At 38.3% G+C, this 26,526-nt stretch overlaps 1 protein-coding gene across 3 annotated transcripts in view; it reads right to left on the bottom strand.

The window, feature by feature from the left end:
- Positions 1-10,782: 10,782 nt before the first annotated feature.
- PRUNE2 (prune homolog 2) overlaps positions 10,783-26,526 on the bottom strand; it is a 155,404-nt gene continuing 139,660 nt past the window's right edge. Inside the window, exons 14-19 of one of the 3 annotated variants that reach the window (XM_026866146.1) lie at positions 24,167-24,298; positions 23,935-24,021; positions 20,463-20,561; positions 18,570-18,605; positions 16,477-16,524; positions 10,783-13,711 (exon numbers count right to left, since the gene is read on the bottom strand). In XM_026866146.1, the coding sequence (XP_026721947.1) occupies positions 13,690-13,711; positions 16,477-16,524; positions 18,570-18,605; positions 20,463-20,561; positions 23,935-24,021; positions 24,167-24,298 (424 nt within the window). In that variant the 3' untranslated portion in view covers positions 10,783-13,689. Of the gene's footprint in view, positions 13,712-16,476; positions 16,525-18,013; positions 18,053-18,569; positions 18,606-20,462; positions 20,562-23,934; positions 24,022-24,166; positions 24,299-26,526 lie in introns of all 3 variants that reach the window. The other 2 variants (XM_026866145.1, XM_026866147.1) reach the window with 2 other exon arrangements.

The following is a 26,526-nucleotide window of genomic DNA, read 5'->3' as shown; positions in this document are numbered from 1 at the left end:
CTATTTCCCCAAACCTTCCCCTCTCCAGAACAGAAGTAAAAAAAACCATGAAAGGTCATTTAATAGGAAGGGTATGAAAGCAAAAGTAAAGGTAATATATAGAATAAATGGAAAACTATGTAGCCAGTATTGATGTGTGAGAAGTCTGAAACTAAAAAAAAAGGTCTCATTCGGGAAGGGCAGAAAAATTTACAACCAGACTTTTCCTGGTGGATTTATGTAGCTGTAGAAATTGAGCCAAATATTCTGAATTCAACAGTGTTGCCAGTAGCACTGTATTTTCCCCACCTCATAATGACCTGCTTGTCCCAGACACAAATAGAGTTCAGCAGAACTGCAAGCTGAGAGGAGCTTGGTTAGTTTTATTAAAACTATTTCCTGAGCTAAATACAAGAGTTGAAAGATATCGTGTAATGTTTCAGATGAAGGTGTGCAAGAAAGCCTCACAATTAGGTATTGCAGTAACACTTTCATCAGACAGCAGACTAATCCTGTATCATCCCAAACCTGGTAGCAGTTTTCTCCTTAAGGAGCATCATAATAATAGGTAAAACCAGATTTCACTGGTTTACCAGATTTCATCTGGTAAAACCTAGATTTCACTACAGTTAGAGTGGACCGATCCATTGTTAATAGAATAGCCAGAGAATGTAGGTGTGTAAATGTACCAGCAGTACATGATTTTTTTACCTATGCAAATAGTTAGAACCTGTTACGTACACTCTCAGAAATGCAAGAACACATGGGAAGAGAAGGGTAATTCAGAAAGCTAGAGGAGAGCTCAGGGAGTGGTGTGTGGTGGGATGGCAGCAGCTGGACAGTGTGCAGCCAGAGGCAGGAGTGGATATGGCAGCTGGTAAAGAAGGTGCTCAGATAAAATGTTTATGCTGAGCAACAGCCTCTTCACAGGAAGCAGAAATAGCCCAAGCCTGGCTTAGCAAAGCAGTGGCAAGGGGAAGGCATTGTTTGCTGCCTGTAAACTGTGAGCAGAGTAAGGGAGGCTTCTGGATAGCTGAGCCACTGCAGGGTCTCGAGTGCCTATTCTTTACAAGAATAGAAAAAAAAAAAATTAATACATGTATTTACTTTTAAACTGTGATCTGGCTCTACATGAAGAAGCTACCAGCAGATAGGCATGGCCAAGTTTTCATTTTTCTTAATACACCCAGGGCAATTGCAGCTTTGCAGCCTGGATCACCAAATCACTGACTTGTATTTTGGATTCCCCATGCACTCCCAGTTTCTAATTCTTGAGTAAGCCTGGAAAAGCTGACAGAGAAATATCCCTAAGATGATTTTTTTCTGCTGATGGCGACAGCTACACTACCTTCGAACACTTGTTTCTCTAAGTGGAAGTACTGAAACAGGCACCTGTAACTTTTGCATGTTCAAAGGATTTGCAATCAAACTCTGTTCAACTCTGGGACAGAGCTTAATAAAAATCAAAAAACCAATGGAGATTCATAGAAGTTCAAATTTATCCATATTGAACACAGAAAGGATGTTTAAATAATCTGGGGGTTTCTTTTATAAATGTTAAAAATATTTCCTGGTTTGTCACTTCTTTATCAAGCAATCAGACTTGTTTGCTCTCTCCTCTTTCCCCTCTATCAGGTGTTGTTGGGGCTACTTGTGTTTACTTCCTTATTTGCATTTCTTCAATGGAGACAAAATGTCCAGGCACCCAACAGACTCAACTATTTACAAAAGTTCCAGGTAAAAGCAGCACAACATACTCAAGATTTTCTCTCACACTTGCACATCTCTATTTGTCTTCAGATGAGCAGTTACAACCTACTGGACAAAGAGCTATTCTGTTTGGTCATAAACCTTACCAGAAATTCATAGGGAGACTTGTCTACCAGATTAGTGGGCCACCTCCAAAACTGAGATGCCAGTTCTTCCCATCACTTAGGACACAACTATTCTGTACAAAGATGAATAGCCTTAAAGCTTGGTTTATTTACTGAGGTCCCGAAAGAGCAAAGCAAAACTTAAACTTAAGTTTGTTTTTTTCTCTATCAAAAGCATGTAATGAAAGTGAAAGGACATATGTAGTAGCAGAGCTAATAGTCCTTATACTTTATCTTACCTATTTAAATATTCTTAACCCTCATGTATGCAGAGAACATCCCTCACATACGCCCTGGGTCTTCCACAATATTAAGCACAACATATGATGTTGGAAAGACAGGCTGAGAATAAGTTTAGCTAAAATAAATGGTTTAATAACATACCAAAGGGATGGGAATAATAATGGGAGCATGATGTCCTGTCCAGGGTGATAAACTGCATCTCACCTTCTGGATTAGGAGACCACCCAGTAGTGTTCAGGAGTGTGTGGGCACATGGATGGGAAGAAGAGCCTGAAGAAAATTTGAAGGAATATTCTCTCATTTCACCTCACCAACAACTGTGAGGGGCTATCACACATCTACTCAATCCATGTACGCCACATGGGTTAGTGGCATTAAAAGTCAAGTTGTTTGAACCAGTTGCCAGTATATGAGGTAGGTTCCTTGTGGCCTTCATGATTTCTGGGGGCAGCTGAGAGCATCTGCAGAAGCTGGTTGGCCTCTATGCTGCCTCTCCCATGGGAAAGCAGGTGCTGGGACCAACCAGGCATCTCATAGACATCAGATGTGTGGAAGTGCAAAGAGGCAGGCAGCCCTCCAAAGGATTTTCCCCCCTTTCATTTACAAAAACTGTCTACAATTCATAATAAGTAGGGGGAAAAAAAATGGCAAGTAGCAGTAAGATGTTGCATTTCCAGATGGCGAATTACTACTGAAACAAAGATAGAACTAAAACCACAGAATCTGCATTTTTGCAGTGTACCTAAAGAAATGTATAGATTTATCCTGCTGGGCCTAAGGATGGTCAAAAGCATGCTCTTCTGGCAGGCCTCAACTGAGGTAGCTCTGCTCACGCAAAAGCAGCCACTGAGCAAGTCGCTGTCAGGGGTGTTTGGACTTCCTGTACTAAACCCCCAGGTTATAAACCCTGCTGTACACAGAGGAAGATGCTGGATCCTTTACCAAGGTATTTTGGAAGAAGATATCTGCCCTTTCGGACAGGAGAGAAAGGACCTGTGGGAAGACACTGGAGAAGTCATGTCACAGCAGTTGTCTTATCCTGCAGATGCACCTTGGAGCCATCCTGTTAGCAATTGGTAAATTGTGATCTAAGGTTTAACCAGCCCACTCTTGGGCCACTTCTATAAAGTGGTACTACAACAACCAAGGAGAAGGTTGTGCGTACGGACAGAAATCACTGGAATAACATAAAAGTTTAATGCTTTAATTAATTTTGCAAAGGAGGCAAGTGCTGGTAACTCACAGTAGGGACCAGGAGTCAGAACTATATACAGATTCTACATTTTTTCAAGAAAATAAATACTGGAACACACTCAGGAAAATATGAATAATATTAAGATGTCAAAAGCTTGATGCTACCCATTTCCTCATGACATGATTTGACAATGTTAGCATTGAAGGATAAGCCTTTCAACTCACTGATCAATCTTCACATTAGAAAACAACTCATTTGTTGTACATGAAGGCAGTTTAGACCAGTTGATCCTTTAACTGTAGTATTCCTGAACAGCTAACTTAACATGCAGCACAGCATCAGAGCAACAGCTCCAGATTTTTCCTTAAAACTTGAATGCAACGTTATATTACATATTATATTACATTCAATGCAAAAACTTGAATGTATGATAATATAATCTTTTAAACTCTGGCTTTGCTCATATATTTATCCATCTATACATAGATGTGTGTGTGTTTATATATGTGTGCCTGATGCATCATATCACATCTGCCCACCTAGGTGAGTTGTCACCACACTCTCACAATGAGTGAGTCCAGGAGCCTCAGGTCAATAAAGGTCCCAAGGAATCTTCTTGTGCTCTCCTTGAGATTCTGTTGCACCACATTCCTACTTCAAGAGAAGGCAATTAACAAAATAGTGCTGTTTGAATCAGAAACATGAAAAGACTAAGCCTTTTATCAGTAGTAATTATTCATTTGAAGTTGGGGTAAAGTTCAGAAGCTTATCCATGGAGGAAGTGCTACTGAATGGTAACACAGAAGTAACAACACAATACAGTGTACCATGTAGTCAGAACAAACAAAAAAAACCTAACCCAAACCCCAAACTCATCAGACTAACCAAAGCAGAGACAAAAATCAAGCATAAGCAATTAGGGTTGAGAAACAGGCTCTTCTGGATTCTGTTCAGCGCTCAGAAAAAACACCCCACTCTTGATCTCATCCTGCTTTCTTTCCTGTGCTCACAGTTTCCACTCACAAGAGAGGGGAATGAAGTACCACCAGCTCTGTAGGAAGTGCACCAGCTGAAATCACACAGGAAAATAAGGATGTCTAGACAGCCTCAGGAGGGTAATTCTGAGGGCACTTCATTCTGCTTTGTCCCTGTCTGATTTGGCTTTGGGAGGAAAAAAATGGAGTGTCTTTCTTTCCAGGACTTGTTAGAAGAGACCTGGCAAATGAGTTAACTGAACTGGAGACAACATTGCCTGTGTAGGTTTATGTCATTAGCCTCATCCGTTTTTACTCACTTTACAATTTCAGCAATTAAGAAAGCACTCTGCAGCAGGCACTGAACCTGCCTGACAATCTTTCCATGTACTGGATATGTCCACCAACACCAACAGCATTTAGATCACTGTCTAGCTGATCACTTGCTCTACATAAGGCAGAACACTTTAACCTAAAGGTGCCTGAAGTCAGGTTTGGTAGGCCAAAATTCTGCTTATCAACAGCAGTCTCAGTTTGATCTTCTGGTATACTAGTATTGGCTGGGATGGAGTTAATTTTCTTCATAACAGCTTGTATTGTGCTGTTTTGGACTTGTGAGCCATGTTGATGGTGATGAATGGATGAGATCTTTTATTGCTGTACAGATCTACACCATCATGCACCACTCAGACACCTTCAGCAGCTTCTCCACTGAGTTGATGCATTAAATAAGCACAGGAATAGTCTTCTGAAGCAAGAAGCGCTTTTTTTTTTTTTTTTTTTACATTGCATTTCTGGTCTCTGATTTTCCTCTTTGGCACAGTTCATCTCCTATTCTGCCATTTCTCTCCTACAGCTATTTTCGTCTATGAAACACTCCTTTCCGTATGGTCCCCTGTTCCATCTTGCTCCTTCTTTTCCATATTTAATGTTTCCTTATTCACACATATAATGTCTCTTGACTCATGCTTATTCTGTGCAAGTCACTGGGAAATATGTGGGGTTTTTTTCTAAATTCCTGCAACATTTCCTATTTTGTCCAGTTTCCTCTCCTGTGCTGTTTACACAAATACTGAGAGGGTTTTATTCTACATTGAGTGAAAAACAGATTAACGTACTTGTCTCCACAAATGCCATCGTTTCTTTAAAGGAGCAAAAAAGAACATTTGGAATGGAGTGGACTTGTGCTTCTTTAGTGTGAAGGCTCCAGGCAAACAGGGCCTGCTGTGTTTCAGAAGCTATCCCCCAGGAGAATCAGAATTTGGAAGAAGGCTGGAGCTCCAGGCAGAAAGATGTGTGTAAGACTACCTTCCCTGTGCCATTTCCCTGACCTGTCTTTCCTTCCCCTTTTTTGCCTTTCCCAGATTGGTACTTTTAGCTGTATCTCACATTAATATTATCTATGTTCTTTAGGTTGGCTGTTTAATGCAATGTTACTCATACTTCAAAGGGATGAAGACTGAGATGAAGTTTTACAGTCTTGATGGTTTAACACAGGTCTGTCATATAAAGCCAGCACTTCATTTTCTGAGCCACTCTCTCCCAGAGGGAGTCTGTTTTACACACCAGGCCTCAGAGAGCAGTGTGGGAAGTACTCTGTGGATTGTCTTCCTGCTATTGCTGGAGGCTGCTCTGCTTGCTGGCTACTGAAGTACGTAACAGAGAGACAGAAGATAAGGTTCTGACATTTTTTATTTTAATTGCTTCTGTTTTTCAGTAAGTTGTGACTTGGCTAAACAGGTAATACTGGGAAGTGAGTTTATGCTTTTTATTTCTTCACCTGAATTTAGTTCTTTTGAACAGTGTGGCTCAACAAGCCTAGATTTCAACAGATTTTCTGGCAGACTAGATACTGTCAGAGAGACCCAGTGCACTTTTTTTTCTGCAGGAGACCACTACTGATGTCACAGTTGGTCATCTCAAACACAAAAGAAACCTCATTTTCTGGAGTTGTCCTTCACTTCCAAGACTGTTCATAGGTTACTAGCTAATGCTGGGGCAGGGACATGGGTCTACAGGTCTGAGGCCTCAAGGCATTTAAAAAATAATTCAGAAATAGTGCTGCACTGGATTCAAATTACTTGTTCATGATACAGAAATATTGGCTTCAAATGTCATTCCTTCTAACTTTATAATCCAAATATGATGCAAACTATAGTGATAACAGCATACAGTGCATCCTCACACCTAACATAATTCTGGATTTAAGACCAAAATCTTGGTTCACTGAAGCCAACAAACACCTTGCTAACAATGCTAATGTATGCACATGAAATTAGTTTTTTCTAATAGTATTTATGAAATGATTGAATTTCTTTCTTCAAAAAGAGATGAAGTCTGAATAGGAAAAATAACTGTTAAGAACCAACCCCATGATTTTTAAAGAGACAGTAGGTTTGTGAAATACTTTATTTGAGTGAGAGTTTGTATTCTGTAGTAGTTGAGCATATGTCAAGGCAAAGATTGCAGAACTGTAAACCATAACGGTGCCAACAAGAACAACCAACAGTGTCATTTTTTTTACCTTCCCCTGAGCACATGCAGGTAATCATACAGAACAGCATCTACAAGTAGAATTGGTAATAATTTGTTCTTCACTAGATACTTCTATCAAGAATCAATTTTAAAATGAAAGTTAAATTATGCTATAGCCATAATTGCAATTTCATGATTTTTTCTAATTGCAGACCTGGAAAGTGAAATGCTTTCTTCAATAAAGGTTTTTTTTGAGTGCTTTTTTCCCCCCAACTTGCACAAAGCTACTGGCTAAAACGGAAAGGTGGTGGTATTTGGCACATGGCAAGACATGAAAATGAAATACAAACATAACAGGAATCCAGAAAGATCAACCAGTTGGAGGGCAGAGCAGTAGCTGTTGTTTAGAAACTAGAACAAGCTCCAACAAAACGCCTAAGTCATAAACGTTTATCTCTGCCTACTTGAAGTGCTGATGCACAGAAAGTAAACCCACAGGGGTGGGTAGAAGAAAGTTGCGCTAAAGGGCAAGCCTGCATCAAAGAAAGGATTAGGAAAAAAAAATGCTAACAGTAACACCGCAGTGCTTTAAAGCCCTCCGTAAACTCCTCATACATTTCAGGGATTTATGAGCTCCCTCATGAATTTAGGCCCTTGTTTTAAAACTTGGTAAACATTCAGTTAATTGTCACCATCTGCCTGCAGGGTAGCCGTGTTTTGCAATGGGAACAGGGTACCAGAGGGGCTGTATGATTGGAGACATGCAAGGGACAGTGAATGAGGGGTAGAACAGTGAATTTCCTGATTCCTGTTCTGTAGGCTTTATCTGTGTCACGTAATATAGGGACACAACGCTCTTGTGTCTAGAAACAACTACATATGGCTGCACAGTCAACACAATCCGAGACCTGTCTTATTCCTACTAGTGGCACTAGTAGGAAACTGAGGGGCATTTCTAACACCCAAAAATTACAAAAGATTATACCACAAACCTGAAAATCTGTGTCTGTAGACGTTATATTTTTAACAAAATACACTACTGACACTGTCACAAGCCTTCAACAGTAAAATGTTTAAATTTTAGAAGACACAATTTTAACAGCCCAAAGGCTGCAGAGGGCAAGAGATGTACCAAGATCAGGTGGAGCTAAAACAACCCATCCACTACACACTTAATTCAGAGAAAATGGTCAGTCTTTTATTTGTTTTTAGACACATTTACATTTCGCATCTTAAATGTCTGATCACTCAAGAGGACTAGAGAGGAGGTTGGGCTAGAAGATCTTTGAAAGTTCCTTCCAAAGCAAACCATTCTAACTTTTCAAACTAATTTAAAAGATGAGATTTTAATTTCATCCAATAACTTCCAAACTACCATGCGACTCATAATAACATGGGACTATTTCCCAACTCTATACTTGTACTTACACTTGAAGAACGTTTAATAATTTACTTAAGAAAACTAGATTTCCTTTATTTTTTCTGTAATTATTCTAATGCACAGCGTGATGAGTCTCAACAGCTCTGCCAACAGCACTTTCCTGACTTAATAACTACAGTGTAACTTTGTCCTGCAAAGCTGTAGAAATTTGTAACAGAACAAATGAGATTGGTAGGAATGCTGTAGGAAAAGAAACATGCATGTGTGTGGAGGCAGTGGGAAACAGGAGAAGAAGGGTTGAAAGAGCAGCAGGGACCAACAGCAAAGGTTTCCAGAACACATCTCCCAGGACACTGATCGCAGCTGTAAAATTGAAGAATCTGTTTTTTACATCAGGACCATAGGACCTGCACTCTGGGAACATGAGAGGTTGTCAGTGGAAGACCCTGCCACCTAACACCAGCAGAGTGGCAAAAAGGTTACAGTATAGCCCTTACAGGATGATGCATGTGGTAACTTGCCCAGAGAACAAACACATTCTTGAAACAAAGGAAAAAAAGTGCCCTCGATTTATCAGACTAAAGGAAGCATGACTCTAAAGCAAAGGACCACTCAGTAACAGCTACTGACTTCCAAATTGTACAAGGGACTCAAAATCCCCACACCCAAACGCTGCTGTCTGCAGTGAAAAATGAAAAAATTGATGAGGACGTGGAAGCCAGCAGCTCTTGTCCTCTGTGCTGCCAACAACTGCTCATGGTCAGGCCACACTGGGAACACAGGTCCTGGTGCTTTGGAGCATGTGGGTGTGACAGCATGACTGACTGAAACCTATGAGAGGAGGAGTCTAAGCAGGTGAGATCAATTTACTTCAAAGTTTTGTAAGTAAATATGGTCTCCTTTCGTAATATCTTGCATTCAGCTTGTTAAACTAGTTCTCCTACACAGAAAACAATCTAGGTCATCAACTTCTACTTCAGCTCTAAAGACTGAGAGAACATGAATATAAATCTTGGAGAAGCAGGGAGGCAGAAAATTAACACAGGAAATGAGTGATAATGTTAACTTACTGCATAGCAATGGATGTCCCTTTCAGCTGATATACTTTATTTTACACCATTGAACTGTGCTGAAAATGTATTTCATGACAACCCTGCACTGAAAATCTATGAGAAAATAAACCCCTTTTTTTTCCAACCCCTGAAGAAACAGCTAATTAACAGAACATACAGTTTAAGTACTTTTACACCAATTTACACCTTTTTTTCTTGAGAAAAATGTTAAGGTGTCTCAAATGTTCACAACATGGACTACTTAGAGACTATCAGCGAACAGGAAGATATCAATATCCAACACACCAGGATTTTTTTTTTTTTAAAATAAGTCTACTATGTTACTACTTACCTGCATTTTCATCTTTTCCCTGTATAAATAGCTGTGTCTATTGTACCAGTGTTCCCAGCCACAAAAGCCATTAATCAGCACTCTGAAAACATCAGTTAACTTACTGGAAGACATAAATTGCCAGGTGGTGAAGCACACAGAAGCTAAGGAAGAGAAAAGATCTGAGCTCTCATTACAACGTCTGATGGCACTAGGATGACCCACAGTTCTTCCAGCTACATCATTATATCTGGACGTATGCACAGATATTCCACCCCCTGAGATTTAGGGTATAAATTATCCCATATTACTGCACATCAGGGATCAACTGCCAACAGAATATTTAAACTCTAATTAAATTATATTGGAAGGACCTGGAGAAAGGTAATCAAAACTGAAACACAATTTAAGATCCTTGAAATCTAGCGGCACTTCATTTGTATGACATGGCCATAATTGAGTCTGTTTCTGAGGCTCAGTTTAAGCCCTAAATTATCAATCCTTAAGATCTGATAAATCTTCAAACCTGTCAAAAGTCAAGGAGACTATTTTAAACAAGCATGGAAGGTCAGTTTAATCCAGCTTCTTTGACTTTGCACTGAAAAGGTCTAGGAGCATTCACAAAGTTGCTTGCAAGTGGGTGGCAATTAAGAAGGCATAGGTATACCCTTTTAGCTCAAATTTGGTGCCTCACTGGCCAATGCTCCATGTTAGCTGTCCAAAAGTCAGCCAGGTTTACTTAAAGTGGTAGCAGTATAAATTGACCCACTGGATGTAGACGTAGATTGGGACAGGAGTGGGGACACAGTACCAGGTAGGTGAGAGAACTGAACATCCAGTTCTGACTTCTTCCTTCACTGCAGTCAATATGGTTATTAAACGGCTCAGGATAGTTTCACAGTCAATCCGTTTCTGTCCTGTAGCTTCTGTTTTCTGCCTGAGATAGAGTGAGATTCTTGATGCATTTGATTTTTAGATAATAGCACAGACACAAATTTGAAGAGAGCAAGACACAAATTGTGAAGACACAAGTTAGAGAGCAATTTGAAGAGCTCCTCCTGCTTTCTTTCAGGAACAATATTGCTAGTATCAGCAAAGCAAAGATTTGAATACGAGGTGGTGAGAACATCATGAGACAGAGAAATGACTCAGTTTCAATTTGTGGAAGCACAGGTAGGGAACGGAAGGAAAAAAAATTTTGCAAAGAAGTGTGATTTGAAATGGTCAAGTGTTTCCATGCACCCAGGAAATAAATAAAAAACCCCTTGGAGCTGAAAGGAAAGACTTCCAGTGAAGGGTTGCAGTTCTTTATTTCTGATTCATATGTGTATATATATATATGCACACAATGATATTAGATATCCTTGTATTGCTTAATGTATAATTTAAATCAGCACAGGTCTTTTAACAACAAAAAAAAGCAACTATAATTTATATTTGATCCGAGTACTCTGATACACAGTAGAAAAAATCTGTATATAAAAGATTATATCTGTGCAATTATATGTACTATATTGCTGTTTCAACAAACTACTGATTTATTAATAGTGATACATTATTGTTGGTATAATATAGAATTGCTGTATCATAACATTAAAAAACTTTTCAAAATATATTATTAAGCAAAGATAACCACACCCTGATCTTGCAATCATTTTCACCATCACATTGATGCACCATTTTGTTTTAATGTGACATTTGGCTTAAACAAATTCCTTCTGTCTCAGGCTGCTGCTATTGGTCCTCTCACATTAATCATATCAATTTGTGTACAGCTTTGCTGTTTAGTAAATTCATACAAAGCCTTTAGAATTAAACTCACCTCTGAGCTGACATCCACCACTAAGACCACAAATCTCATATACCCCACTTAGGCCTCAAACAGTGCATAAAGATCTGTGCTGAACCTCTGCTTTGTGGTGAACTTCTCTCTTAGTGAACACTTTTCTCACCTATAGCATAACACAAGTAACCTGGCTCATTCTACATGGCTTAAACTACAGGTCTACAGAAGATGTGACTTCATGCTAGTAAATGCTTTTAATAGTTTAGATCTAGGTGAATCTTAATTAGCATCTGAAAGTTAATACAAATATTAATCTGTACATAAAATATTATCCCCAATATTCTAAGTGACAGCACTTTTATAAGGCAGACACAAGCCAAGATTCAAATATCTGAGAAAAGGAGAAAACTACTGGATCCTAATTTCGGGCAAGGTTATAGAGCAGCAACAATGGTCAGCAGGATTAGGTCCTTCCCCTGTGAAGATTAACTGACAGAAAGATGTGATACAGCAGGCTAGCTAGTATGACAGAGATACAGTGCACCACCTCACAGTACAGAGCAAGGACTGCAGAGCTGCAGATATTTCAGTTTCGATGCTGGCAGATAAGAAAGCACTTGGCAAGTTGTTGCCTTTCTGAGAATTTATCAATCTTCATTACAGTAGCTGAACAACAGTGCACACAATGATGGATGCTTGCTTCCTTGCCTGCAGAATACCTTGCAAATACAAGATAAAACCTGACAGAGATGGAAATGTGCAAACCACAGAACAAAAATACCAATCTTTTAAATGAAGGATGAAATAGAATTTTCACTCTCAGTTTGGATCCTACTGAAAAATCAAGGCTCATGCTGTCCTGCCTTTTGCTTAAACTTTATTCCTCAAGAAAACTACTTGTCTTCTCTTTCATTAATAATTCTGAACTGGAAGCAAGACTGCAGTTAGTGCACACATGAAAAGAAGGAGGTGCAAATTATCTTAAATTGTTATGTCTAAAGACAAGATAGAGAATCTACAGATGTAATTCCAGGCCATGTGAGAATCTTGTGAAGATAATAATAATATTTCAGAGAGTGCATAACACTATACTTCTGTTAGGACATCCCAAAAGGCAGGTGAGTTGGTAGGTTTGGAAAATGCATGTGTGTGTTCATTAGGGGAAAAGAAAACATTAGCATTAGTCATATTCTGGAATCTGGTCTTTTTAAAACAGGCAAGTGGAATTAACTCGACAATTAATTTGCACTCTCTTGGAAAAGAATCATCTGAGAGACTACAGTTGTTTTCCAGTGAATATGAGGACTTACTGTGGTGTCTTTTATGCCAGTACATAGGACAGCAGCAAACAAAAAAGGCTTCGGGTTTTTTTCCTTTTCATGTTTTTACTGCTGTGTTCTATGACACAGATAATATGCTGCATTATAATAATTGTTTTTTTTATCTTAGATACACTTTTAATAATACTTTGACATCTATTCCTAACAAATGAGCGTGACTCCCAACTGTAGATTTCTACAGTTAACCTTCAGTTGTTAGTAGGAAATACTAAGTATTTGTTTCATATTCATAACATTAATAGCCTTTACAATTGGAGTTAGGATGCCATTTGAAGACTTGTAAATTAAAAAAAAGTTCTGGGAAAACAGATTTAGAACATAACAACAACACTCCAAGGCTTTTAGAATGACAATCATTTACAGGACTACCTGCTTCTATAAAACTGTTCCTAAAGTAAAGATACTAAACTAAATTATTAAAATAAAATTAATTTCAGTTACTCATTCGTCCTCTGGGAAGTCTGTTTGATGACTAATTATTATTTTTTTTAGTGTATCAGCCTTTTCTCTGACCAAATAAAAAAGTCATTATGGTTAAATGAACACAGAAAGACTTTTCAGCCAGCAAGAAACAGACAAATTCAAGAAAGTCCTGCATCACTTCTAGAATTACTTTTATACAATAAAGTTGCTGCTGCTCTGTAACACAACCGAGCTAACATTTATTGTAACAATAACTATTCTGTTCAGTTATGCATAAACATTAATATGCTTAAGACACATCCTCATTGACTTGTTCATGAGGCACACTGTTGGTAAGATGGTATACTTTTAAACTGAAATTGCACACACACATAGAAACTGATGCTAGATGATACAGCTTTCCTAATGAAAACTCTTATTTCTGAAAACAACACAAATAATCAGGCCCAAAATTCTGCTGTTTCCATGGCAATGGGATTGGCCCTTTTGGTCTTCTCAAATTGCTGAATGACATGGAAAATATCATAAACCAAATAAAATTAACCCGAATTGCCTATTGTACACCATGGTCATGGGTATCTGGGTGATGAAAATCCAAGTGAACCCTCTTCTTCAAATGCTTGGCAATGATGTTTTTTATTTCAGGGTCATGTCAATTCTGTATATTAAAGACAAAAACACAAATGAACAACAACAAAAAAGAAATCAGTGCTATGAAACATCTGGCTAGTCATTTCCCCAGTCCTGAGCTCCCGCAAAGTGCTGAGCATCCTCATCTCTCATTTACTTAAATGCACTGATGTAAAATAATTTACATGCATCCTATCTACTATATATGGAAAATACACACCTCAATAAGATCTGTTACTGTTTTATAGAAATCAATAGCTACATTCTTGGCAAGTCCAATCTGAAGTAGACACCACATGTGGAAAGATCCATTGGTGGAATGACACCACAGTGTGGCAAGATATGGATGCCCTTAAAAATGTTTCTAAGAGTATGGTTTTGCTATTTAGTGCAAAGCCTATATCATCAAACACTTTAGAAGCATTCTTTAGAATAAAAAGATTTCATCATCATAAACATCAGCAAAACACAATTTTCTTCACACAATACATAACTATTTAAAGCACCCCCATTATTTATGAACTGTTACAGAACAGAGTTCTTTCACTGTGAGTTATTTCATAATGAATTTTTTTATGAGGAAGTGAAAGAATTTGAACAATACAGAACACAAAAGAGCATGACAATAGACAAAAGCCTTTGGAACAGATATGAAAAAGACAACAAAAGCAAACTATGAGCTGGGCAGACTCCAGAGAGGTTTCAGCAGAAAGTATATGGAAGAAAAGTCTGTGTAAAACTGCTGTTATCATTGTGGAGGCATTTACATGGGAAATCCTATTTCCTGAAGAAATAACACCAGAAATGAGCAATATGACAAGAAAATTATTGCCACTTCCGAAGACAAATTCATATTTATGCAGAGAAAATAAATAGCACAAATTAGCATTAATTTGGACTCAACTATATTAATTTAAGTTAAACATAAATGTTCTTCTCATATTGCTTTTTGTTGCTCAGCTTCTCTTTTGAGAAAAAAATGGAACACAGTTCAAGCCACAGAAAGACCAAAATTATAAATAAATAGTTTTAATATGTTAGTTTCTGTTCCCATACTTTAAAAAAAAACAGCTCTCACATTGACTCGTACAGAATAAACAGTGTCTGAGAAAAACAAAAAAAAAAGATGCTTGAGATCTCGAGATTTTATGTCAACTGCTCAACTGCTCTAGGAATCAGGAATTTAGCTATGGTTCTGACCTATGTATCAGTTATGATACTGTGATAGTTTACAAGAGTAAATTTTATTTTAGAAAGGTGATGAGAAAAGCTCCATTTTATTTATGTGTCTGTTTGCTACATGTAATTCTAATTATTTGCCTGCTGATTAATACTCATGTTATTGATGGAATCTTTAACTGAGGAGCCAGGTTTATTATATGCTATTTCCTCATCAATATTCCAGTGTCAGACATCAGTGCATTACCACATGCCAGTCAGACAGGCAGGGACAGCAAAGTCTCCAACCACTCCTCCCCTGGCCAGGAATACACACTGCTGCAATGGCTAGTCCTCCTGACATGCTACTCGAGCAGCAAACTGTTAGTGCTTGTGTGACACACTCCAGATACAAACACCCTCACTGATGCACAGTAACAGCATGTCTGAGTGATGCCTGCAAGCAGCTGTTGCTTGCAAGTTGAGGCCTGTAACAATTAGTGATAAGAGAAGCATCCCATTACACTTTATGTGGTCATGTTGTACCCAGTTGTGTATACCTGGAAGTCTAAAAGGGGGGGCATATTAAGAAATTCTTTTATGAAACAAATGTTCAACTTTGTATTTAACAAGGCCTGAGTGATTTAAATATATAAAGAAGATACCCTAACCTTCACAATAGATACCTCCTGACAGAAAAGCTCAAACAAGGTGGATTAGAAAGAACAGCTTCGCGAGACAACAGAGTTGGGAAACATCCAAGGAGAAGAAAGCGTCCTCAAAAAATTTGTGACCATAAAAGGGTAGGGGGCTAACTCCCCAAATGACTACCCGAGACCCCCATGCATAGTTTTGCAATGCCAGCATTATGTGAATGTAGTAGATAGGCAGAAAGGTGCAGACTTCTTGGAAAAATGTATGAATATTCATGTCTAAGGTATATAAGGGATGAATGCTTGTTTTAGTGCATGCACGTTAGGTGGAATGATCCCCTGTGCATCCAGCACTGCAATAAAGAATGCCTGCCTTCTAAAACTTCAAACTAAGTCTTAGAGCATTCTTTTGAGACTGAATTTATTGGTAACAAGAGGACTGACACACTCCCATTTCTGAGGGAACCAGTCCAGCTTTGAAAGGAAGAGACAAAGATTTAATCAGTGAAATAACTATCAAAGAAGCTGAGAAGCACAAAAAGCAAAGAGAAAGAAGACATCAAGAGCATGACCCAGAAATCAATATAAAATATGAGATATTTTAATCTCTAAATGAGAATGGCAAGTTTACCACTTTACTTTTAAATGAGGATAATGTATGGGACCATCTTCACTCTGATCATGTTGCACTTTTTTCCATCTGCTTCTCACATAACTTAACCTGAATATCATCCAGCTAAATTTTATCTCTCTCTGCTTGGAAATGGTCGGATGCTTTAAATACATCTGCAATGCAAATATAATAAATCCTAACTTCAGTGCTTCTTCTGCTTGCATATGTTGAATCAAGTTCCTGAAAATAACTATAAAAGCATTTCAGTCTCCAAAAAAGCTTTATGGAGTCTGCCCAGCCTCAGTTCCTAGCAGCATGGTTGTAAATTAATGTTAAAATGTAATGACAGTATTAGGCATAAATTCTTACTCCTGCTCCACTGAAGTGATTTCTGGATCATTTGAGAGGCAGCTAGTTCTGGGTACAAGGCAAAAGAGGTAGTAGTAAACATTTCTTCTGCATTTATTTCTTTCTCTTTTTAAATACGACATCAAATTTGAGGGATGTAATAACTAACTGTAGTGAGTATCTTTGACAGTACAAACACACAGATTGTTACTGACAAGAATGTAGTGAGCTTAATGCCTGCAACACAAATTAGTTTGAATAATAAATTTTAAAGCTATTTCTTTAAGTTGGGGAAGGGAAATGTACTACAGTGACTTTTACATCCAACAATAACAATAATCAGTGATGCCTCATATATGAATATTTAGTTCCCCTTTCACTTGCTATGCTGCAGCCTGCACTCTTAAATTAAAGGAGTATCAAGAAAGCAGCTTGTTTCCCCCAGAGCTTTCATTGTCATATACTACAATGCATTTGGAAATGTTTGAATAGAGGGGACAGAAGTTGCATTTGAAGGTTGTGTAGGCCTCTTCTGTCTAACAAAATATTCAGTATCGGATAACTACTTAAGTGAATTTATTGCCTCTGAGGCAGTCTAACTGGTAGAACCAAAAAGCAGTGACCAGTGTTTTGGGTCGTTCTCTGTGGTCGTTTTAAAAGCTTATCTCAGGAAAAACAGAGGAAAATATGTGCCACAAAAGAAGAAACTTTAGAAAAAAATACAAGGAAGAAGCGGTGACATGAAGTGCACAGGAAGGAGACTGAAAAGAAACTTCAAAAACTTGAAATCTTTAGTTACAAAAAAAAAGCAGGGAAAATGTCATACATGAACCAACAGACACAGTTCCCTTCTTTGGAATCTTGTGTACAATGCACGCGTAAAAAAAGTGCACTGGGTACTTTTTAAGCTCTGCTCAGGGAGCCAAGGACTGTGTTCTTCCAGTTAAAGACTTTGATGGTACTTTGCACCATACTGCCTCAGTGTGTTGAACACAAAGCACAGAGTTATGCATTTAAAGTATCTGATCATCAGCTGACACTGATTTATTAAGTGACCATAGACAAAACAATATATCAAGTCTTAATCCCCTGGCCTATCCATACAACACTGGAAAGACCTACTTTAACTAAGAATAAGGTACAATAGCTACACCTAACTTAGTAAATTGGAAAAAAACCCAAAACCCAAAACCTACTTTCCAAAAACTGTATGAATCATCTGACATTCTGGGTGAAGGATAGAAAACGTTTAATGAACCATTTTAATGGAGTAAAAAAGTGACTTCAGTCCTCCCCATGACTATAGAAACAAACATCAAAGGATAGCAAATTCCTTTTTATACTGTAAGGTTATGATTGTTCCTTAGTAAGACCCAACGGTACATAAGCAGGCTGCTTACAGTGACAAGGGGAAGTCAATTCACAAATGTGGCAACTTACACAGTAATTGTAACTATGAGCTGATTGTTGTACCAAACACATAATGTACTAGTGCATTCAATCTATTCCTGTGAAACAAGTATATACAATGCCAGCATCCAGCTGAAAGCTGTCTTACTTGGCTGTTTCTGAAGTTTCCCTCAGCTCTTCATCCAGTCTGCATGAGGAAAAGTTATTGATACAAAGAAACAAAGAAGCAAGCAGAGCATAAGAGAGAAGCAGAGCAATAGCAGAGCAAAGAACAAATACAGTACATGCTTCTAAAATAGGCACCCAGAATTATGCACTGCACTGAGCCTAAAGCTCTTCAGTATGCTACCATTTATCCCTGTGCTCAACCCACTTTTAATTTGTAACTCCTTATTTGGCTCATTTGGAGGCAGAAACATAAAAGCAGCAGGGATCTGAAGCATGCCCAGTGGACAGAGCTGTAAGCATTCAGCTGCTTTATCAGATAGTATTGAACTAGCCGCAGCCTGGGCCAAGTCAAGGACATTTACAGTTCAGTAAGTTTGATCTGCATGGGAGGCTGATCTCAACAGCTTGAAGGGGAAAGTAAGACTCCATATCATTGCAAGTCCTCTCTCATTCAGCTGTTGAGGTCATCTGCAGGTGAAAGACTGTCACACAGATTCCATTATGAGCAGCAGCATGGGCTAGAAAGCAAGTTTTACCTCATTCTTCTCTTAATACACTTCTCTTCATCATACCTTACAAGATAAGAGTGGGTGAAGGAAGAGAAAAGATGTACAAGTTCGTATAATAAATCGTGCACACTGTATTCCTCTTCAGTAGAAACTACCAATGAACCACACAAACAAATCCTGGCATAACCCTATACTTTCTACAAGTGGTATTTCTCATGACCATAGGTAGTATTTTTGCTCTTACCAGTGGAGCAACTATGAAGTTGAAAGCTGAATTTTATTTTGCTACAGAGATCTTTCTCAATTTGCAACAGAAGGGAAGCTATCAGCTGAACACTGCTCTTCTCCCTGTGGCATGGTAATAATCACTCACAGTGCCTTAAATGCACACATTCACTAAATCCTTGTATCGATGTGACGCCACCTTTTGCTTTTTTTCTTCGGCAAAACCATGATCTCTCATCTGGCTGATGATGACATGAAGTGGTCAGTTCCCTAAAATTTCTTAAGCTCTATGTCCTAAAGTTTCTTTGATACTGGTGCTGTGGCACCACATTTGGTCAGAGAGGTGAATGTACTTTCCAAACAGTTTTCAATCTACAGGGAAGAAAAGATGTGTGTAACACAGATATGTGTATTGCTATAGTGTAACAGTAAAATACAGCAAGGAAGCAGGGAGAGAAACACACTGAACTATCAGGTTAAGGCCTGTATCAAAGTGAATGGTAAGAAATTAAAATGTGTACAGGAATCAAAAGAAGAAGGGAGGGGAAGAAGAAAGGGAGAGAGGGAGGATGAAAAAATTTTAGGGATGTTAAAAACATTCTGGACATCTCTTTATCAGGTGACCACTGTGCTTCCTTAGCATCACTCCACCTCTAAAGAAGTTAAGGCAGCAAATAAATTTGAGCGAAAGACCCTATGATCCCTGATTTCATGACTGTAATTTACTATTTTTAAAAGTGCCACTTGCAAGAACTGAGCTTCCCAGTTGCTCCCTGGAATTACACCACAAGTATTGGAGCAAACACCAGCTTGATGAAAAATTATGCTGCCTTTACAACTACCGTGAAGCAGGTGTGAAAACTCCTGCCTGTGTTGAAGAGATCTGTGACAGGCGCAAAAGAAATGTTCTTCATACCTAGTTACTGACAAATCATAAGGGAAAGACAATCATACTTGTGCATTTACTCATCAAAATACTTTCTAGGACAGAATGCTTGCCTATTCAAAACCTATGACATTTGATAAAAAGAATAATTTAAAAAAGCATTCCTGAAAGCACATTGTTAAAATAATGACCCACACGAAAACCGTAACTGACTTCCAAGGTTTTCAGCCTTGGCATACCATTTCAATTCATTGTTTTCTGGTCTGAAATAAAGCCAGTTGAAATGAGCAATTAAAATCAACTTCCTACGATTTTTTAATAGATATCCTTCCTTTAGAAATACCCGAATGTAAAAAAACCCCTTACACCTAAGAAGCAAGACACTGTCTTTCAGTGGTTCTGGGTTAAAGCATGAAAACCAGCAAGATAAGGTCCAATGAACCTATGGACTTTCTGTGGTTTTCTACTGAACAGGCCATCTTTGAATTACTGTTTCAGTTCAAAGGTCTGTTAGACTAAAACTTAAAAACACTTTTACTTAAAACAGTGGTAAAAGTTAACAAAAACTTCCTCTTCCTCTAAACATCAGTTCCCATAGGGGTATATATGTATTGTGTTTTGTGTTTCCATTACACAGTGTTTTCCTGTTTCTGAGTTTGACAGTGGAAATTTTGTGGAACAATGCATAACCATTTATAACAATATTAGGAAGGGGCTTTCTGTTTTTCTTACAGTCTCTGAAACATTATTATTAGTTTGTGGAAATAGTTTTCTTTAGAACAAGTACATGGTTACTGTACATCACTTACTTGACAATACTGTCTGGTATGTGCACATATTCCATTGGAATCATTTCACGAAGCTCTGCCAGTGTGTTGACATACTGTATCTTACTACTGAACTTAGAGCTGAAATACACAAGCAACATGTTAACTGACTTTCCTTCACTAATCTTTTATGCTATATTTTTTTAAAAACAGGTATGTTCTTAATGTATTAAATAATCAAGCATTTTGTTATTCACATTTCATTTACAGAGTACCGCTGATCATGAGCATACCTGAGTTCTAGTGAGGCTGAAATCAAGTCTAAAACTTTTGCTGTTCCTTGCTTAGGCCGAATCACAGTATTTAGGACAACATTATACATTGTAATGCCTACATACTAGTCAATACAATTAGTTTTACAGTTCAAAGAGATGTATTAAGTTCAGAAAAGAATCAAATCCCCTATAGCATACTTACATGTAAAAAAATATGAGAAGCATTCACTTAACGTGGTTATGATGAATTAACATCAAGTGATCATGATGATTTAACATCTGCATTTGACACTGATTATCAATCAAACATATTAAAACTGATCTTCCTTGTGTGCTTAGTTGAATACAGACCTCACTGTGTATGTACATGTCTATTCTTCAGGGCCTTCTTATGAGCAAATACTTCTCTTGTTTATTTCAGCTGTGCTATATGATCATTTATTATATTTGAGAAATGACCACTCAGAAAAAGGCTAACTTGTTCAGAAAACACACTTAAAAATATAAGGCTATTCACTTGTCTAACCTGAGTTATTTGATATGTATCAACTTATGAGAAATCTATCTTTCTCATTTACCTTATAAAGCAATTTTCCAATTTTAGCTCTGGTTGTATTTAGATAGTCTTTTAACATCAGTAACAGCAATGAATACACATTAACTGTAAATGTTCTTAACTGTAGGTCACGAAAAACAGAACATATTCTTCCTATTTACTGCTGATCTGGGGGTAGAACCAGACAACATGAAGCCTCTGAAACAGCTCTGTGAAGAAGGTTACTAGCCCTCCCATTACCATACATAACCTTCTAATGAGGTCGAGACAACCGAAACAGGAATACATGAAGGCACTGTGAATACTTGTTTAAACTCATCCATTTAATTTGTCTCTGTATCAGATTAGCATCACTAGGCGCACACACTGGAGCAGGCCAATGGTCAAGTTTTAAGATACATGAATCACTCACAATTGTCCAGTCAAATCCACAATAACATACAGATATTTCTTAGCATTTTATCCAAAATGTTAATCAATCTGCATCATCTGAACTAGCAGCTAAAGTAACTTGGCAAGATGCAAGCCAACCAGAAGCTTCTAAAGACTGTGGGGGTAAGAAATTAAAAAAAAAAAAACCTAAAAAAAGGTTAATTTTTCCACTTCAGGATTCTCCTGGGTCCACTAATTCCACAACAGTGACTGTGTAATTGCTTCCTGTGGGAGTCTGCGTACAGGTATCCTAAATACATGACGAAAATAAGAGTCTTTGTTTCTTTCAGACTTCAGAGGAGGTGTGCTACCAAGAGAGGTAAACTTCTTATGATTTAATTATTTCCATCAAATGCCAAGTATCTCTCACAGATGCTTATTTTATTATCTAATTCTTATCTAACACAGCTAAGATGATCTCTAGGGTGAATATCTGGTCTGTAAAGTGTACCTGGGATCTATCTTTGCAATCACAAATTCTTTCATCCTGTGTATTCAGACAGCTGTTTGTGTTTGTCAGTCAAGATGAGTCCCAGACTCCACTAAATGACCCTGCCAGTTTCTGAGGTAGAACTGACTGTAGCACACTCTTAGTGACTTGACTGTCCCTTGATGTTCTGTTGTCTTTCAGTTTCTTGATTCCTACTGCTTTGTCCCACATCTCAGTTGAAATAGAATTAAATTATGTTGCTCATGTTAGGCTATCTCACTGAAATCTCTGCTTGCTTTGGGACCAATTAATTTCTTACTCTCAAATTCCTACTGTCCATGTCAGTGGTTTGGTGAACAGCTTGAAGCTAGCAAACTAAGCTACAGCCATGGGCCTTCAATCTAATCGAAGTTTCTATCTCTTCACATTGCTTGTTACTGAAATGACTCTATTTTCTTGCCTCCCAGAGGTTTTTACTCAGCTTTTTCATAGTGCTCTTTTGTCCTCGGTGAGGGTTCAAATATCTTATGTAAGATTCCACAAAACTCACATTGGCCATGTGTCTCGACTACCTTTTTTCAGCTTCCATTTACACTTCACTTCCTTCTTGCACAGACACTCAACCTACTTGGCTGGAGGGTTTTAACTGCTATCGTGTCTAGTTTTGTAGTGCTGCTTTGCTCCACCGAACTATTTTGAGCAAACATTTTCTCCTGTTTGGCAATGCAAAACCTCTAGTCACTGCAGCTCAGTATGGTCATTCTGAATAAATCACTAATGAATTGAAACAGATGTGGCATATTAGAATTTTTAAAATTTTACTGTCTACCTTTCCTCAGGGAGCAAACACAATGCCAAGAGAAATATCATAGACACCAAATGCAAGTCAGTGAATTTCCATCATAACTGTTGATGCTCCAAGTATTGTTTCTCTGTTATTCTGGTATTTTTAATTGTCACTTTCTACTTGGTATTAAAAGACACCACATCTGAAAGAAGTCTGTTCTGAAGAAAGAAGCAAGTCCGTTATGACACTCTGCCTGTTGCACTTTGGCAACAATGGGAGAACTCATGTGCTTCCCCATCCCAATGTCACCCTGTCAGGACAGAGCGCCTGGAAACAGACACAGCCAGTTCGCTCATCTGCAGCCTGGGGGCAGACCTCTCTGAGGTCTGTTAAGTATGTTACTCTTAGTCGCTGCATGGCTTCTGTAGATGCTGCCGTTTCTCTTGCCTGAAGCGACTCTTTCTCACGCCTGTCAGTCTGTTCTCCCTGACCTCAGGATTCCAACTGCATACTTGCCCATCTTCTTCAACAACTTGTGAGGTCTTCAGGGTCCATAACATTTCTTTGATTTTTTAAGTTTTTTTAGTTTTGTGGTATTAAACCTTTATTGTAACTGGAACGTCTTATGCATTCAAACAGCTCAGGGTGCTGGCAGTCCTCTTGCATGAGAAGCAACTATTTTTTTGTAACTTGGAATTATAGCCAGGATTTTTAAATTAGATTATTATCATTACATGCAGACCCCTTTTCTATATGCCTTTTAGCTGGGCTTAGAACAAATACAATTTTAAGGAAGCGAACTCCCAGTTTGCATACACGTACAGTTTTAAGGTATCATGTCTGCGATGTCTGCAACTAGATACATAAATCACGATTTTTTTCTACCCACTTTAGGAAAGTCAGCTTCAGCTGCCAAAATCTCAACGTGAACAGTAAAATGAGTACTCTTCAGTGAAAGATTAATAGCCATGTTGGATGATTTAGAGTGCTTTGTATTCTCAGGGACATAGAAAATCACTGTATTTACTACATACCTTATAAAAGGTCGTGTCACAGCCAGAATTGTCCTGATAAACCAGGATGGGTGAACAATTATAAATGATTTCAAATTCTTCCGTAATCTAAGTAAAAAAGAAATGGTTTCTTAAAAAACCCACAAAACATACAGAAAGATCATATACAGGGAACACTGTCATACAGGGGAGTAACAATAATGGGCATTGTTTAAAATAACAGCTGTGGAACAGAAAGGAAAATACTACTCACCGTCGATCAATCATCTGGTAACATTTTTTCATCCAACCCAGTCCAGGCATCCTCCTTCTTGGTGTTGCTCCATTCAAGTAGACAATCATATAGTCTTCAGCTACCATCAGCTCTAAGGTACTGATTACATAGCTGATAAAAATACAGAAATGAGCACATGCTTTATATCATCCAGTTAAGTCCAAACTAAATCAGTCCTCTAGGAATAAATCAACGTACACTAGGCTATTTATGACAAGACAGTGTCTTCTCTCTTCAAACCAAAGGAAACTTTTAGGACTGGTTGCCATGTGAAATGCTGGGGTTTCAACCCCAAGCCCCAAATAAAGGTTGACATATGGGTGATTCCCACAGCCCTTCACAAAGGGGGGGTGAGTTTGCCTTTAGGCTTCCCTCCAGGGTGCGGCCGGCCTTGCAGGGAGAGCCACTGGGTAAATGAGCCCCAGGTGTCCCACATGAAGTAAGCAAAGGTCAGGTGTCCCACTAAGGGATAAAAGCTGGGACCCCTTGCAGGAAGGGGCAGTGTCTGTCTGTGAGGTGGGTGCACTTTGCAGAGTTCCCTGTTGGGGAAGGACCTCCTGCCTCCCTGGGACTGGGCTCCAGTCAGGTCTGGCTTTTGTAAACATGGGCTGTGTAGAGATTCAGTATGTGGCTTCCTCAGTCTTATGTATTTGGTTTGTTAACTTGGTTGTCTCCCATCCCCTCTATAGGAGACTGTATTTCACCATTTATTCCACCCATTGTTGGTTTGCTGTGTTGTTGTTGGGGTCAGTGGGATTGATGTTGATTATGTATAATCTGACTGACTTGTTTGTACCCCCAGCACTCACCCATGTACTGACCCTTTTGTGTCAAATACAATTTGGTTATTGGTTTATCTTTATGCTGGCTGTGTCCTTTATGCTAGGCCTAATAATTAGCAAAACACCATGCTACCTGTAGATGTCTAACTAGAAAACCACAATCTTATCTGTGTCTTCAGAAATATGTGGTTTCCTTCAAAAGACACAGTTTCATAGTGAATTTTCAAATCTCAAATGTGACTTTTGCTTTTTCTTAAAAGAGCATTAAATCATGAGATTTTAAAAGGGAGAGTGTGACAAGACCATATGAAGTCCTAGGAGCTTCAGAAATTAACTGCTAAGAAAATTCTCTTCACTACTGATTGTTGTGTTTGTTCAACACAAAAATAATATGGGTCAGGACAAGATACTTGTCTATAATTCTTGTGATCCTTACACTACTGCTACTGAGTCTGTAACTACCGTCTACAAACACTCTGAATCTCAAGCCTAATAAAATTTGCCAATCAACCTGTCTTCTGATGGGACAGAGCAGTCCATGGCATCACTTCATTTTGTGAGCAAAACACTGAACACTCATTAAATTTCTCATCTTCACAATTATAATTCAGACAGAACAGTGTTCTTGGGGCTAAACCTACCCTACCCAGACTAGAGTACAGTAGTCAGTCAAGTGAAAGGGTAGCTTTAAATTCTTGTCTGGGACTATATATGCAGATGCTCTGCTCAGTAGTCCCTACCTCACTTGGGAATTGTACATCACAGGAATGTTCAAATAGTTCTCTCTACTACCCAGCCCCAAGGCATGTCTATGTAAAAACTACAGTGAAAAATCGAGTCACACCTTAAAAATCTGAATTCCTGAGTTAGCTCACTACAAAAGGCAGCTCTATGCCTGAGAATAATAGCCCCTTTCACAGGTGTATGGGAATGACTCATGGTCTAATCTGACCCTTGAATTCCTTAAGATGCAGTTTCTTTAAAAGAACAGTAGGAAATCTAGTTCTCACTGAAGAGAGTGGTATTTCACCTGGATATAAAGTAGGCAGATACTAACTGACCAGTTCTATGCATTTGATAAATCCCATCTAAATCACTACTCACTCAATGCTTTTCACTGTTCGCTTTTCTCACCTTGCAGTTGTGCCTGCACTGCTTTTGCCTCACATTTGTGAAGGCTCATGTCTAACAGTGAAATACCAAAGCGAGGTATTGTATAGATTCTCTGATACAACAATTAAGATAAAACTTAATTTAACTGAACCTATTGATTATTTGTCAGGTTATGAAATTAGATCTTCCCATAGGGCACAATATCTAGTGCTCTGAAGGCATTTAGACACTGAAACATATAGAAAAGTGTGCATATGTACTTCCTGAAGCACTAGAAGCCTTTCAATTATAGAAAAAGAGACAAGTCTGAAAAAATGTCTATATTTGCCTATGTGCAAAGGGAATTGTGGCTATTTTGAATACTCCGTTACAGTAAGAGCAATCATGAATACTTCTCATCAGGAATAAAAGGAGTATTACTATAAAAAGGAATCTCTGCTAAAT

Source organism: Athene cunicularia (assembly GCF_003259725.1).
Source record: "Athene cunicularia isolate RWA chromosome Z unlocalized genomic scaffold, athCun1 chrZ_part2, whole genome shotgun sequence".
Taxonomy (NCBI): Eukaryota; Metazoa; Chordata; class Aves; order Strigiformes; family Strigidae; genus Athene; species Athene cunicularia.
Note: the sequence above shows the minus strand (reverse complement) of the source record. Positions and strands in the feature narration are given on the sequence as shown.